The sequence below is a fragment of the Macaca fascicularis genome, chromosome 4 (genome assembly GCF_037993035.2).
Source record: "Macaca fascicularis isolate 582-1 chromosome 4, T2T-MFA8v1.1".
Taxonomy (NCBI): Eukaryota; Metazoa; Chordata; class Mammalia; order Primates; family Cercopithecidae; genus Macaca; species Macaca fascicularis.
This window is the reverse complement of record NC_088378.1, coordinates 40,756,140-40,772,441: the sequence shown is the minus strand read 5'-3', so window position 1 is coordinate 40,772,441 and position 16,302 is coordinate 40,756,140. Positions and strand designations below refer to the sequence as shown.

Sequence of the window (16,302 nt, the reverse complement as noted above, 5' to 3'; positions counted from 1 at the left end):
TTAGCCAAGCGAAATAAAAACAAAGCATCCCTCTGTTTTCACAGGGCAAAGACAGTTTTAGAATGCTATTCTTGTCATATGTTTAGTTTCACTTAGGTTGATTCTTTGGCCGTCTAGAAAGTACAGCTGCACAAGTTTTATTTTAATCTGTTGCTCTTTGTTGAAGACTGCAGTTTCTCTTTGGCGGCAAATTCTCAGGAAGAAATCGTAGAAAAAAAATTTTTTTTTTAATTTAAGCTCCTGGAAAAATAATGGGAGCTATAAAAGTACTTTAAAAATCTATGTCTGAAGTATCATTTGAAAGGATATTTAGAATCTAGTCATGGCATTTAATTGTAATAAGCTTTATATCCATTGTTTTAAATCACAAGTACTATCAAGTACTAAAGAATGAAAAATTTTCGTTTTTTTCTTTTTTTTTTTTTTTTTAAGAAAAGATGACCATTACACTTTGAGAGAAGGAAGTTGATTTTTTTTTTTTTTTTTTTTTAGTGCAATGGAGCAATCTCGGCTTACTGCAACCTCCGCTTCCAGAGTAGCTGGGATTATAGGCATGTGCCACCACACCTGGCTAATTTTTACATTTTTAGTAGAGATGGGGTTTCACCATGTTGGCCAGGCTGGTCTCGAACTCCTGACCTCAAGTAATCTGCTCACCTCAGCTCCCCAAAGTGCTGGGATCACAGGCATGAGCCACTGTGCCCGGCCAATTCTTTTTCTTTTCTTTAGCATTGTAACAACACTTATTTTTTATAATTTTCTTTAAATAAATCTCATGAGAATTTCTCATGTGCCTACTAATGTTTATTGAGAGAATATCTGTGCCAAGATTTACATTGGTTTAAAATAAGAAATGCTAGTAACAATTACTCTGTGATTTATTTCATGCATTATGAAATGATCATACTTCCACTTGGGGTCTCTCAGTAAGTGGTGAGTAAGTCTGGACACTCCTGGTCAATGAGCTGTGGCGCAGATGCGTTAAACACCTCTGATGACTTAGGAGAAATGAAGCCGTTTTGTGTAGAGTGAGGAAATTGTTTTCATGAACCATCTCTTATCACTAGAAATTCCTTTATAACACCAGCTCTCAGCTCATCTTCTTGTGATCCTTTCCTCCACTCCCTTTCTCAGCTCCTTCTCTATGTTCTGGGCCATTCCCCACTCACTTTAAACAATTGTACTATAAAACAAAGCAAAACAAAATGATGAAACATGCCTGCATGTGCCAGATAGTCAAGAATTAAAACCTCTTATACTACAGATGGCCAGGTTGTGGAGAGTGGGAAACCTACGCACTACTGGTGGGAGAGATAGTACCTTCTGAAGCGTAATTTGGGGATATTTAATAATATCAAATGAGCATATCACCAAGACTTAGTCATTCTGACCCTAAATGTATACTGTAAAAAAAATCTCTTGCATGCATAAGGAGATATAATCAAGAATGTTTATGTTAACATGTTTATATAACTCCTCCTCCCAAAGAAATGGAGAATTAATAGATACCTTCAGCTGTAATCTTTTTTTTTTTTTTTTTTTTTTTTTGAGACTGTCTTGTTCTTTTGCTCAGGCTGGAGTGCAGTCATGCTATCTTGGCACACTGCAACCTCTGCCTCCTGGGTTCAAGCAATTCTCCTGCCTCAGCCTCCATAGTAGCTGAGATTACAGGCTCCCGCCACCACGCCCAGCTGATTTTTATATTTCAGTAGAAATGGGGTTTCACCGTGTTGGCCAGGCTGGTCTCGAACTCCTGATCTCAAGCAATCCACCCGTGTTGGCCTCTCAAAGTGCTGGGATTACAGGTGTGAACCACCGTGCCCAGCCAGCTATAATTATTTAATGGAATATTATAGAGCACTTAAAACAAATCAGCTAGTGCTTTAGACATCAATATAAATATATCTCAAAACAACAGTGTTGGGGGAAAAAACAAATTACTTGTGTACAGTATCATACCATCTATATAAAATATCATGTGCAAGAGGATGTTTTTATACACACTTGTGTTAAAAAAGGATAGACATGTGTATGGGAATTATAAGCAGCATTCAGAATAGTTACCTCTTAGGAGATAGGAATGGAATAAAATTGAGAAGGGAGTATGAGAGTCTTCAACTATATCTGTGATGTTATATTTCTAAATCTAGGTGGTAGACCATGAGTGCTAATTTTTATACTTTTTATATACTTGAAATATTTAATAATTAACCTTTTTTTAAAAAAGGAATAGATTGCTATATTCTTTTATTTTTTTGTATCCATCAGGATAACGTATATGCGTTTTGGACACTGGAATCCCAAAATATTTTTAGTGTCTTTTTTCTATGTTCTGGCTGTGGTTAGAAAGCTTCAGATATTTGGATATTTCCCTTTCTGCACTCCAACAGACTTTATTCTCATTTTATCCATTAAATGAGATGTTTCCATGTTTCCTGATAGATTGGTAGGCAGATCAGTTAGTGGCGATGCAGTTTGTGTTGAAACATAATGATTATATTAGATTATTTCTTGTTCAAAAGATTTAGTTGTATTTTTATCTTTAACTATTGGCTGAAAAGTTACTTTATGGATGGGATTTTCATTAATAGACAGTCTTCTCTGTGGCAACCTGTCTACATGCTTCCTTCTTCACTATCTCACTGAATACAGAACACACATATGTGATGCTTGAAACCCTTACTCTGCCTCAGTGCATCTATTATTTTCTAGATCGGGATCTGACTAGCATGAAATCTTAGGTGCACAAACCAAAATTTGTAACACTTCACTAAATTAGCCCTTAAAAATCAGCAAATGTTAATAATATGGCAGCTCCCCAAAACATTGAAAATAAAATTACCACATGATCTAGCAATTCCACTTCTGGATATACACCCAAAAGAATTGAAAGCAGGATCTTGAAGAGGTATTTGTATACCCATGTTCATGGTAGCATTATTCTTAGTAGCCAAAAGGTGGAAGCAGCCCACATGTTTATCAACAGATCATTGGCTAAACAACATGTGGTATGTACATAGATGGAATATTATTCAATCTTAAAAAGGAAGGAAATTTTGACACATGGTACAACGTAAATGAACGTTGAAAACTACTGCTCATTCAAGCAGTTCCATGGCACCTAGACCCATGATCTTTTATCTGCAGGCACTGAGGGCCCCAATCTCCTTTAGAACTTAAACACGGAGTCTTGTCTTTCTGGCACTCATTCATATCCATTTGAAGCAAATGGTTATAGTTTTGAAAATAACAGTGATGTCCATGTGTAAATTTTGATGATTATACCGGTTTGTACATTGGTGAGGACATCTGGTAAGTTATTACAAATACCTCACACTTGAATTGAATTCTTACCTGTATTTGGAGAATCTACTCGGATTCCAGAGTGTTCTTAAACCCATAAAAACATTTATCTCTTTTTTTGTTTTTATAAACAAAAAACAGTACTTCCTTTTGTTAAAGTTTTGCCTCCCTTATCAAAGTAAATAAGGTGAATTTGGTTTTAGCTTGAGTTGTGCATGAAATTAAAATTTTTATTTTTCAAAGGTTTAGGACTCTTTTAGTTTAACAAAGAATTTTTGGCTGGATTCTTTTCAGCATTTTAAAAATTATCAACTTGTTAGTGGTACAAAGTACACATTCAATAATGTGTTTTAAAAACATTGTTGTAAAATATGATCCTATAAAGTGGTCTCACAATTTGTGAACCGGGAACACTGGCCCTGCCCCTTTTTAATAGTGCTGCCTCTGGACATCCCTGAAGTTTCTAGCTTACTTTATGACCAGCTGTTGATTTTAAAATGCTGGGACTCTGTACTCTTCCTGGTTCAATGTTGCCATCCCATACACTTCTTATCATTTGGTAGAAACAATCTTGTTCCTTTATTTTATTTATTCAGAAATGATCTAACTTTCTTTTAAGCTATAATCATTCCATCTCAAATTGGGGAAAGAAAGAGGTAATTTGTGGGGAGAAGCAGATAAGCCATTTGTGTAACATTGCTTTATGAAGGTTTTCTCTGAAGATCTTGAATTGACAAGCTAGATGAATGATTTATTTAGCAGGAGTTGACTTCCTAATTGTAGAATCCCTGAGGTTATTGAAAGGACTCAAGACTGGAGAATTCAGCTTTCTTGGATGTCAATTAGCAATAGTGTACCTTCTAAGGAATTATGTATAGACTGGGTAAAATATGCCCTTGCTTTCTCCTTCCTGATTCCTCTTTAACCACCCTCACTCCTTGCCCACTGTTTTGAATCTCTTATTACCATTTTGTCCAAGAGGCGATGCACAATGCCATATATGACTGGGTAGGCACCAGCTATTTGTCTCATTTGTAGTGACTCTGGTCATAGGCCTGTGACTTTGAATACCCGTAAAGACCAAGAAGGACTACCTCTGTGCACAGAGGAAGGAGTGGGGCAAGCCTTGCTGAATTATCTTTCTTTTCATTTATTCTAAATAATTGACTCTTTCTGTGAAAGTTGATCTTTTTGGCATTGTAACCCATCACCCTCTTTGGGCCTTTTTAGAATATATCTTTGAAACTATTGCTGAAATATGTGTGTCTATTAGTCCATTTTCATGCTGCTGATAAAGACGTACCTGAGACTGGGTAATTTATAAAGAAAAAGAGGTGTAAGGGACTCACAGTTCTGTGTGGCTGGGGCAGCCTCACAATCATGGCAGAAGGTGACAGGCACATCTTACATGACAGCAGACAAGGTAGAATGAGAGAGAAGTGGAAGGGGGAACCCCTTATCAAATCATCAGACTTTGTGAGACTTCTTCACTACCACGAGAACAGTATGAGGGAAACTGCCCCGTAATTCAATTATCTCCCACCAGGTCCCTCCCACAACATGTGGGAATCATGGGAGCTACAATTCAAGATGAGATTTGGGTGGGGACACAGCCAAACCGTATCAATGTGCAAAGTATGATTTACTGTAGAAAAATTCATTATGCTTCCAACTTTAACAATACAGTTAAAAAGAAAAGTAATACATGAACTTGAATATTATGGCCCAATTAGATGTTGCTGAAAGAAACAGCTGGTTAAAAAGAAGAAGAAGTTGATTATAATAGCAACACAGTATAAAGTGAAGTTTGTGTTAAGAAGCTCTGTTAGGCCGGGCACAGTGACTCATGCCTGTAATCCCAGCACTTTGGGAATGTGAGGCAGGAGGATCACCTAAGCCCAGGATTTCAAGACCAGCCTGGTCAGCATAGTGAGACACAGTTTCTACAAAAATTACAAAACTTAGCTGGGCATGGTGGTGTGTGCCTGTAGTCCCAGCTACTTGGGAGGCTGAGGTAGGAGAATTGGCTGAGCCTGGGGAGGTTGAGGTTGCAGTGAGCTGAGATCACATGACTGTACTCCAGCCTGGGTGGTGATAGAGTGACAGAGTGAGACCATGTTTCTAAAAAAAAAAAAAAAAAAAAAACTCTGTTAAATGCTTTATATATAAAGTGTCATTTTTCAGCATTCCAGCCCAGTTTAGAGACAGATATCTACTTACGGCAGAGTTCTTCCACCAAGATATACTTATTTAAATATGAAAAGAATTTAATAGGGAAAGAAGAGAGGCTAGAATTCCTTTTAGGATTAGTTTCCAACTTTGGTATAATTTAACCTGATTTTTGATACTAGTTGTTTTAATTGATAGGTATTCATATTCAAGAGAAGGATGTGTTCTTAACCCCTGTCATGAATAACATAGGTGTGAAAGGTCTCTAGACCTGGCAGTGCAGGAATTGAGTTGGAGTTGTTTGCTTTGGTTTATTAATACCTCCTCCTATAAATGGCTTGGCAAATAGTTTCGTTAACTTACTCCATTTGGCCTTTGCATAGAACCCAATGAGACAGACAAGTTAGATATTATTTGGATTGGAAAGATAGAAGGTATTTTCTTTTTCTTTCTTTTTTTTTTTTTTTTTGAGAGAAGGTCTGACTTTGTCACCCAACCTGGGGTGCAGTGGTGCCATTTTGGCTCAGTGCAACCTCCACCTCCCAGGTTCAAGCAATCCTCCCACCTTGATCTCCTGAGTAGCTGGGTATACAGGCACGTGCTGCTACACCTGGCTAATTTTTGTATTTTTTGTAGAGATGTGGTTTTGCCATGTTTCCTACCTAGGCTGGTCTCAAACTCCTGGGCTCCAGTGATCTGCCTGCCTGTGCCTCCCAAAGTGCTGTGATTATAGGCATGAGCCACCCCTCCTGGCCAGAAGATATTTTCTTTACAGAAGAGAAATAAGTCCAGAGACATGCGATGACTTGTTTCAGGAACACACACAGCTAGTGTCAGGGCAAGGATAAGCCCCATATTCTTTGACTTGTCATCTGGTACTTGTCTCTCTCAGTCTGTCCACAGATTTCATATGTTTTGCAAAAAGATGATTTTCTTGGTGTGTTTTTTTTTTAAGATTATTGAGATTTTTTTCTTTTAAAGCTTGAGCTTATGTAGGCATAACATGTAAACACAAAAGTGCTTTGTTTCCTATCTATCTTTAAAGCCTGTGTGTCACGGCTCTATGACACTTGTGTTGGATTACTCTCCTCAGGTCTGCTCAGCTTGTTTTAGCAGCGTGCAGAAAGGGTAAAGGGAGTGTTTCTCCTTCTCAGCAAGGCCCAGTAGGCCCACACAGCCCATCTGATAGTTCCTTGTTTTGCTTTTTTGACACATTGAAATGAGTTAAGAAGATGGAGCTGAGGAATATAGGGATTATTCTTTTCCCCCACTTTAATGGAAAACTTGCCAAGTTCCACTAGGACAGAAAGAGGGATCAGAATGGAAGACCCAGAAAGCCACCAGCCAGGGCCAGGTTCTTTCCCTGGCCAAGAACTCCCAGCCTGCTCCTTTCTCTTCTTTCAGGAAGCTGAAATCCTGGTTCCTATTCCTGCTTCTCCCACCCCAAGTCTGATTCGACTTGGCCACTCCATGCCTGCGATTCCCACTTTTTCCCCTGGCTGCAGTTACCTAAATTTTAGGCACAAAAACTTTCTAGTGGTGGAAATACTCCATTTAATTATCCCTGAGGTGGCCTTTTCAAACATTGTCCCAGAGAGCTATCAAAAGTTAGTGTTTGCCTTCAAATGAGACCTGGACTAGATTGTTTCTTTTGTCTTGCTTCCCTTACTTGGTTATCAACCAATACCAGAAAATCAGGAAAAAAATTTTTTTGGATGTTTCTGGTATAGCCAGGGCTACACTGACCAAAAACCCCCTAAAGACCTCAGACAAGTACAGAGTTGTAGTGGGATAATGCATCTTCAGAAATGTGCCACTGGTAAGGAACTGGAATTTATGTTGATTTTATCTTCTTATTCATAGGTACTTGAGATGAAAATTTCTATGAGCTGATGTGAAATAGAGCAGTTATGTCTTAAATTTATTCCCTTTCCTTCCCACCCCTCTTTAGTGGATTTAATACAAATTAAGCATTCTCTGCTCTAGGTACCTTTCAAGGTCTTATTTGTTATTTATTTGGATTGAGTTAAATGCACAGACAGTACCTTTGCTCCGTTAAAGTTGATGCCTCCTTTAAGGTTACATGATAAACTGTGAAGAAACTCTGTCTCCTTCAGCTTTAGCTTCTACAAAGCATAAGCAATAGCTAATGAGAATTCAGATGTTATACGAATGATTTTTCTTTCTCTTTTTAAGAGACGGGACTCTCTTGTCACCCAGGCTGGAGTGCAGTGGTGCAATCATAGCTCACTGCAGCCTCGAACTCCTGGCCTCGAGCAACTCTCCTGCCCCAGCCTCTTGAGTAGCTGGGACTACAGGTGCACACCACCATCTGGCTCAGGAATGATTTTAATAGAGTTTTGTAATTTGCAGGCACAATCTGCAAGCATAATCTAAGATGCATGCTTTATAATGTATGCATAATCTGACAGGAAGGCAGAGGAGACATGTAAGAGGGTTATTATTTCAATGAGCAATTCATAAGGAAGACATACCATATTGGCACTAAGCCAGTAGTGGCCATTTCCTTTTCTATAGAGCCTTCTGCTCACTCAGTACTCACCACTGTTCCCTTCCCTGCCACTTCCATTTCTGTGCCTGGTGCATCAAAAACAGAGTCAAGGGTAGAATATCTTGTATGCTGGGGGAGCATGAGGGCATCTCTCCTTCTAGCAGCACAAGGACAACACTGACCATGAGAGCCCTTTAGGCAAAAGCAAATGATGAACACAGCGTTGGAAGAGACTAGCAATCGCTTAGTCCAACTCTCTTAGTGTCACATGAGAGAGAAGTGAAATGGCTAACTGGGAGCAGAGCCATATCTTGCACATATCTACCCCTAATTCATAGTCCAATATTTTATACATTCATTAATTTATTCATTTATTTATGTTTTTGTGATACCTGCTATATGTCATGACATTTGCTAGACCATCAGTCAAGATACAAATATGAATAAAATACATGGTCTTTGCCCCCAGGAAGTCATGATGTAGGGTGAGAGAATCCTAGGAACAAAAATGTGCAATATAGTAAGTGAAGTGCTATCAAGGAGATCTGTATGAGGGTTAATGGCAGCACAGATGAAGACATAATCTACTTCTGTTGGGAAGATAGGTGTCACAGAACACAGCGAAGGCCAGCTTCACAGAGGACAGGTTTCTTATACATTGCACAGAGGATGCTGTGCAGAGAGGATGGAGAGGGCATTTCCTTGTTACTTAGAGGGGAAGAGAGAAGGATATTCTATCAGGCGAGAGCCATATTTGCAAGCGTATGGTTTGCTACTCTGGAGAGAGGCTCCATAAATCAAGTTTGAAAAATTCTGCGTACTGTGTTCCTGGCTTTGTGATTATCCAACATTTTTCAACTTCCTTGTTCGTGAGCCATTTCTATGTGTGTGTGATATTATTTGAAACACCTGCAGGAAAAGCCATTTTCAACCTTCCTCTAAAATGCCACTCATCTGTCCTTTGATTTCCATTCCTGGGGCACTCCCATTGACTAAACACTTATTATGATGTCTCCAGACTTTTTCAATAGCCACTTAAATGCTTTTCTTCATCAAATACTAAGTACTGGCCAGGCACGGTGGCTCACACCTGTAATCCTAGCACTTTGGGAGGCTGAGGCAGGTGGATCGCTTGAGCCCAGGTGTTAGAAACCAGCCTGGGAAACATGGTGAAACCCCATCTCTACCAAAAAAATAAAAATTAGCCAGGTGTGGTGGCACATACCTGTGGTCCCAGCTACTTGGGAGGGTTAGGTGGGAGGATTGCTGGAGCCTGGGAAGTTGAGACTGCAGTGAGCCGTGATCCCACCACTGCACTCCAGCCTGGGTAACAGAAATTAAAAATTAAAAAAACTAAAAAATTAAAAAAAGAATAATTAATACTAAGTCTCAAAAAATTAAAAAAAAATAATTAATACTAAGTACCATCATCAAATTAGTTTGCGTAAAACTTTAACAAGGTTTACCTTTTATTTATTTGTCCTTTTAAGGTAATACATTCACCCGCTACAAACATTTAAAAGTACAAAAGGATATATAGTGAAAATTTATTCTTTTACCTTTATCCCAGCCAACCAACTCCATTGGCAACTACTGTTATTAGCTTTTTATACATCCTGCCAGAGAGATTTTATGAATTTACAAATTAGAATTTCATTTTTCTCTCTTTTGTACATAGATAGGAGCATAGGATAAAAAACTGTTCTCTGCTTTTTTTACTTAGCAGATCTGGGAGATCCTGCTCTATCACTTCAATAAGTTCTTCATTGTTTGTTTGGTTGTAATGTATTCCAGTGTATGGAGGTACTAGAGTTTATTCTACCAGTTTTTAGGTGATGGCCATTTATGTTGTTCTCAGCCTTTACTATTAAAAATGGTGGCCCAATATGTGCTGATACTTCTTTGAACATATCACTCAACTTAAAAAATACGTTGACTGCCAGGTGCTCACAGAGCAGAGTACTTTATTGGAGCATTCGAAGCCTTCTTCAATAAGGCTCCAAATAGCTTTCTGATTTTACTTTTTGTGTGCGTCAAAATGAATTTTCTGCGTTAGCCAGATGACTACATTCAAGGTTTTTTTCCTTCCCCCTGCTCCCTGCCCAAGTTCCTCTTTAATTCACTCTTCCTTAGGTCCCCAAGTGAACTGTCTTCTTTAGCTCCCTTTGATAGCATTTATTATTCCTCAAATGGGCCTTTGCTTTATGAAGCTCTCTGGTCTGAATCCCCACCTTCGGGCTTTGCCCTTGGAGGTCGTGTCTGTCCTTCACAGCTCAGCTTGAGTTCCACCTTCTCTGCTGAGCTTCCCAGGCTTTCTAAATCTACAGGAACATCTTTCTCTGATAAAGCATAGCTCTTGCTGTCTGTGTCATTCTTTTTCTTTTAGCAAGTGTGTGTATACACAAATGTCCATCCAGACTTATATAAATGTTTAAATATTAAATGTGTACATGTCCTTTTTTATCAGCAACATTGTGAGGTATTGAAGAATATATTTTAGTCATTGTTTTTTTTTTTTTTTTTTTTTTTGAACCAGGATCTTGTTCTGTTGCCCAAGCTGGAGTGCAGTGGCACAGTCACAGCTCACTGCAGCCTCCATCTTTAGGGCTTAAGTGATCCTCCCGCCCCAGCCTCCCACATAGCTTGGTCTATAGGTGTGAGTTGTGTGCCACTACACCCAGCTAATTTTCAAATGTTTTCTAGAGGCAGAGTCTCATCATGTTCCCTAGGTTGGCCTCAAACTCCTAGTCTCAAGTGATCTTCTGGCCTCAGCCTCCCAAAGCACTGAGATTTACAGGTGTGAGCCACGGCACCAGGCATTTTTAGTATTTTGTGTACATCTTCATGGCCCTCACAACTACCCAGTGCAGTTCTTTCCTCTGTCAGTTTTTGTTTTCTCATTTGCTATCCTTAAACATTCAAAAATCTTACATGCTCCTTTGCATGAAAGCCCTCGTTGGTTCTTCTTTGCCCCATGTGGATTCAGCATCCTGGTCCTGGGCTGAAGATGATGGCCACTCAGCCGGGCCTTGCCTGGCCACACTCTTCCCTCTCAGATCTGGCTCCTTGCCTCAGCCAGATGGACTCGCCCTTGAGGCTCCACAAATGCCTTACGATTTCTGTTTCCATGGCAACATTCATGCCATCCTTTCCAATATGCTGTTCCCTTTTCCCTTTTCTAAATCGTGTTTCCCCAACCTCAGTGAAGCTTTGATACAACAGGCTTTTCTAGATCGTCTCTCCAGTGTCTGCAGTCATGGTGAGGTACAGGAATAACAATACCGATAGTTAGCTTATATTGAGAGCTTTTACGTGTCAGGCACTGTATAGCTATATTATTTGTATAATCTCACTCACTCTTCACAACCTAGAAGATAGGCACACTGCCCACACACTATGTATTTATCCCATTCTTTTTTTTTTTTTTTTTTTGAGGAGTCTCAATCACCCAGGTTGGAGTGCAGTGGCGCAATCTCAGCTCACTGCAGCCTCTGCCTCCCAGGTTCAAGTGATTCTCCTGCATCAGCCTCCCAAGTAGCTGGGATTACAGTCATGCAGTCATATGCCACCATGCCTGGCTAATTTTTGTATTTTTAGTAGAGATGGGGTTTCACCATGTTGGCCAGGCTGGTCTCGAGCTTGTGACCTCAGGTGATCCACCTGCCTCTGTCTCCCAAAGTGCTGGGATTACAGGCATGAGCCACTGTGCCCAGCCACTTATCCCATTATATTTCTTAATGAAAAATACACAAATTATGACTATTTTTTGTCAGATGTCCTGATCATCTGTGTGTGGATTTGCCGGTGGCCAATACCCTTTACTTCTAGCTGCTCAGGATGTAACACACTGCTTTTTCCCCTCCCAGAGTGTGAGACAGATTGTGCTTAGGGAAAGCAAACTCATTTTAACCTCTTCCCAAAGAGATGGTGGCTGATCAGGTAATGTGCAGAAATTAGTTTTAGGTTATTCAGTTTGGGGATTTTACATATTTATGCTGGTTTTTTGTTTTGCTTTGTTTTTTAAACCACAGACAATACTTTTGTATTCTCCTGTCTCCTCCACAGATTGTAAACTTTTTGGGCTGGGCATGGTGGCTCACACCTGTAATCCCAGCATTTTGGGAGGCCAGAGTGGGAGAATTGCTTGAGGCCAGGAGTTTGAGACCAACCTGAACAACATAGTGAGATCTTGTCTCTACAAAAACAATTATTAAAATTAGCTGGATGTGGTGGCATGCACCTGTAGGCCTGTAGTCCTAGCTACTTGGGAGGCTGAGGTGGGAGGATCACTTGAGCCCAGGAGCTCATGGCTGTACTGAGCTATGATTGTGCCATTGTACTCCAGCCTGGGCAGCAGAGCCAGACTCTTTCTCTAAAATAAGTAGATAGATAGATAGATAGATAGATAGATAGATAGATAGATAGATAGATAAACTTTTCAGATGCAGGAATGTAATCTACACTTCCTGAAATTTCTAATTGCTAATATCATTGTTAATACAAATTTTCCCACATAGTTCAAGAAATGTTGTTGAATGATTCAGTTTTATATTAACTTGTGGTATATTTTTTTCTTGTTTTTCAGGAACTCATTTGCCAGAAGAATACTGTGAGTACTTTATTTAGCCTTCCAGAGTTTTAAAAATATTTTCTTTTTCATTAACTAATCTTCAGTATTTTTTAAATCACAAATTATTAATTTCTCTCTCTGTTACTCCTCTTTAGATTTTCTGATGTATCAATATAAACATGGTTATCTAAGTACTTCATTGTAGTGAAACTTTATTTTTCATAATGAGAGATGACACTGATACCTGTCTTTTTCTGCATATAATTAAATTTTGGAAGAAAATGTTTCATAGTATATTCAGGCCAGACATGATGGCTCATGCCTGTAATCCCAGCATTTTGGGAGGTGGAGGCAGGCAGATCACCTGAGGTCAGGAGTTCAAGAACAGCCTGGCCAACATGGTGAAACCCCATCTCTACTAAAAATACAAAAATTAGCCAGACATGGTGGCATGCTCCTGTAATCCCAGCTACTCCAGGAGGCTGAGGCAGGAGAATTACTTGAATGCGGGAGGCGGAGGTTGCAGTGAGCCAAGATCATACCACTGCACTCCAGCCTGGGTGACAGAATGAGACTGCGTCTCAAAAAAAAAAATAAATGAATAAAAAAGAAAATGTTTTATAGTATATTCAGTGTTGTGGAATTATGAGTGGCTCTAAAGCAACATATATCCACACAGAGATACACATATATGTGTATGTATATGTGTCTGTAGTAAGTTTCCATGGCAACATTCATGCCATCCTTTCAAATATGCTGTTCCCTTTTCCCTTTTCTAAATCATGATTCACCAACCTCAGTGAAGCCTTGATACGACAGGCTTTTCAAGATCATCTCTCCAGTGTCTGTAATCATGGAAAGGTATAGGAATAACAATACTGATAGCTTATATTGAGAGCTAGCCGGCTCAATATAATATAATTAATGTCCACTAAGATATAGACATATCTATCATCTGTCTTCTACTTGAAGAGATTGATTTAAGTTCCTAAGTATTGTACTCTGCCTCTGAGACTACACTACAGAATTCCTACCTTCCACACAGAATTAAACAAATGTGAAAACATGAGAAAAGTAAATTTTAAATTTAAAAAAATGCTGTGTGAAGAAGAATTATAATATAAAGTGGAGACAGCCTTGTTAGGCCAACGGTTGTGGCCAGTGGTTGTACATTTATTTCAGAAAGTAAGCCAGTATTTAAAAACCTTAAAGAATGTACCCCTGCAACTCGGAGTAAAGATAATACACAATATGTTATAAAAGCCTGCACAAGATTTGATTTAAGATGACAAAATTAATAATACAATTGGTCATTTCTCCTTAAATCAGAAATTTTAAACCTTTTTTTTTTTAGTAATGATTATACAACTCTGAAGTAATTTTAAAACATATGCTTAAGATTTAACCAGGGCAGACACATATTTCAGCGTAAATAATGCTGCCATTATAAACTCTTATCCTTCCTATCTCAACAGGAAATGAGCAATTGTTGCTTCATGCTTTAATGCACTGTTTTTAAATATTGTTTAATTTGTTAAAGGTGTTAAACTGTTTAATTTATCTCACACTTTTTTTTTTTTTTTATAACAAATATTGATTGGACATGCACTGCGTGCCAGGCTTCAGGCTTGGTGCCTCAGGGTTCTCACGGGGGAGGCTGGAAGTGGAAACAAGCACATGTGTAACTGTTGTGTAGACAGTCTAATTGGTAGAAAATCAGCAAACAAAGAAGCAGACAAATTAGAAAATGAACGTAAGGTGATGTGCTAAAGAGAGGGTAGCCATTATGTCAGTGTCTTTCACAGAAGGTAGCACTCCCTGAGACCGAATGGCAGAAGGAAGTCCGTCCTGCCTAGCCCAGCTTGGACTTGTGGAGAAGCAGGTTGATAAAAAGACCAAATATTGTACCTTCTGAAGAAGTTGCCCCCTGACTTGAGAGAGAGCTGTTGCATTTCAGGTGCTGAATGTTCTTATAAAAAGCTGAATATTTCAAGCATCTATTTCAATACATTTGAATGCTGACAGCTTTTCTTTCCAGAAGCTCATTTCATTTTCAACACACACTTCTGTTTACCTTAATGTAGTTTCTAAAAATTGAAAAACAGAATTGGAGTATTTTTGTGGTTTTTTTTAAACGGTGAAAAAAATTAATTAGGGGTCAGGGCAGTGGCTCACGCCTGTAATCCCAGCACTTTGGGAGGCCGAGGCAGGTGGATCATTTGAGGCCAGGAGTTCAAGACCAGTCTGGCCAACATGGTGAAACCCCATCTCTACTAAAAATACAACAATTAGCCGGGTTTGGTGGTGCACGCCTGTAATCCCAGTTACTTGAGAGGCTGAGGCATGAGAATGACTTGTACCTGGGAAGTGCAGGCTGCAGTGAACCGAGATCATGTCATTGCGCTCCAGCCTATGCAACAGAGCGAGACAACAACAACAACAACACAAATGAATTATGAATTAGAATAACAACAACAACGACAACAAAAATGAATTATGAATTAGAGTAAGACTAGATTTTGAGCTGTGGGATTTTATAGCTTGTGTTGTCATTTTATGACCATGCCTCAGTGTTTTGAAATTTAAGGAAACAAGGTCTTTGAAGCAAGTTTAAATATTTTAGATTGAGTACTTTATTAATAAAAGGCAATTGTTCCACTTCAGGTGTCTATTCTTGATCACATCGGAGTTGTTGTTACTTACTTTGGGTTATCAGCTATTTCATGCTATGGGTTTGGTGGCAGTCTGCACACAGCAAATACAGAAATAACATTTCTAAGTTACATGTGAGCCAACTTGGGAAATAAATGTTCCCATACTATTAGTTTTCATCATTTTGCAAAAGTGCTTTTCTGGGCAGTTATATCTTTTTGAAAAACACAGTGTCACACAGCTTTTCCCCCCACTGCATACTCACTGGGCTGTCTCTTAGCTCAGGCCCAGTTGTAGCCATGTGGCTTCTGTAGCTTATCACCCGCCTTGTTTCCTGACATTGGCAATAGGAAGTTGAAAAAAAAAATGATTGCCTTAGAAACATGGGAAAGAAACTCCAAAGAATGCGTTGAAGCCTAGAACTTGGGAAAACCCTTAGCATGCTTAGGTATTTTCAGCAAAGATTCTGAAGCCTTATACCATGGGGTTTGTTTCAGGAACTGCTTTTCTCTGCTGTTTGCGTACTCGTTATTACCCCTTTACCTCTCCTCTGCCTAACACACACCCAGACATCTGAGAGTCATTCTCCCCCAGAATTAGTTTTACACAGGTGCAGTATTCCCCATTGCCCGTATTTCAATAATAATGTCTGATAAACTAATGTATGTAGTATTAAGGCTTCTGAGGATACATAATTTTATCTAGCAGCTTAAACTCTGATACCACTTTTCTGCTTTATTGGCTTTTTGGCTCTTTGTTCTCATTTTGTGACTTGGAGGATTCAGATAATTTTCGTTCGTAATTTTGAGTTATGGTGCTTATCTGCAATAGTGTTTGATTCTGTCATTCTTTTAGAACAATTCTCATAGTTGAAGCTTCAGATGCTTTGGAAAGCAGCCTCTTTGGTATCCTTGCCTTTCTTTTCTGCTTCAGCAGTAGCTTGGGTAAAAGGATTAAATTGGGCGGATGTGGCGTGGAATCTTGGTAACATTTTAGAAGCAGGACATGTTCACTTTCCCTTTTCCAATTATTGTTTCCTCTTCTAATTATTGTTCCATGGAGGAGAACCTGAGACAGGAACAATTTAGCATACTTG

General features: G+C 39.1%; 1 protein-coding gene across 7 annotated transcripts in view; it reads left to right on the top strand.

Moving 5' to 3' along the window:
• The window catches only part of MAP3K5 (mitogen-activated protein kinase kinase kinase 5), a 244,579-nt gene that overhangs the window by 82,678 nt on the left and 145,599 nt on the right, over window positions 1-16,302 (top strand). For all 7 annotated transcript variants that reach the window (XM_074037095.1, XM_065543439.1, XM_065543438.1 and 4 more), the window contains one exon: window positions 12,570-12,593. In XM_074037095.1, the coding sequence (XP_073893196.1) occupies window positions 12,570-12,593 (24 nt within the window). The remainder of the gene's footprint in view (window positions 1-12,569; window positions 12,594-16,302) is intronic.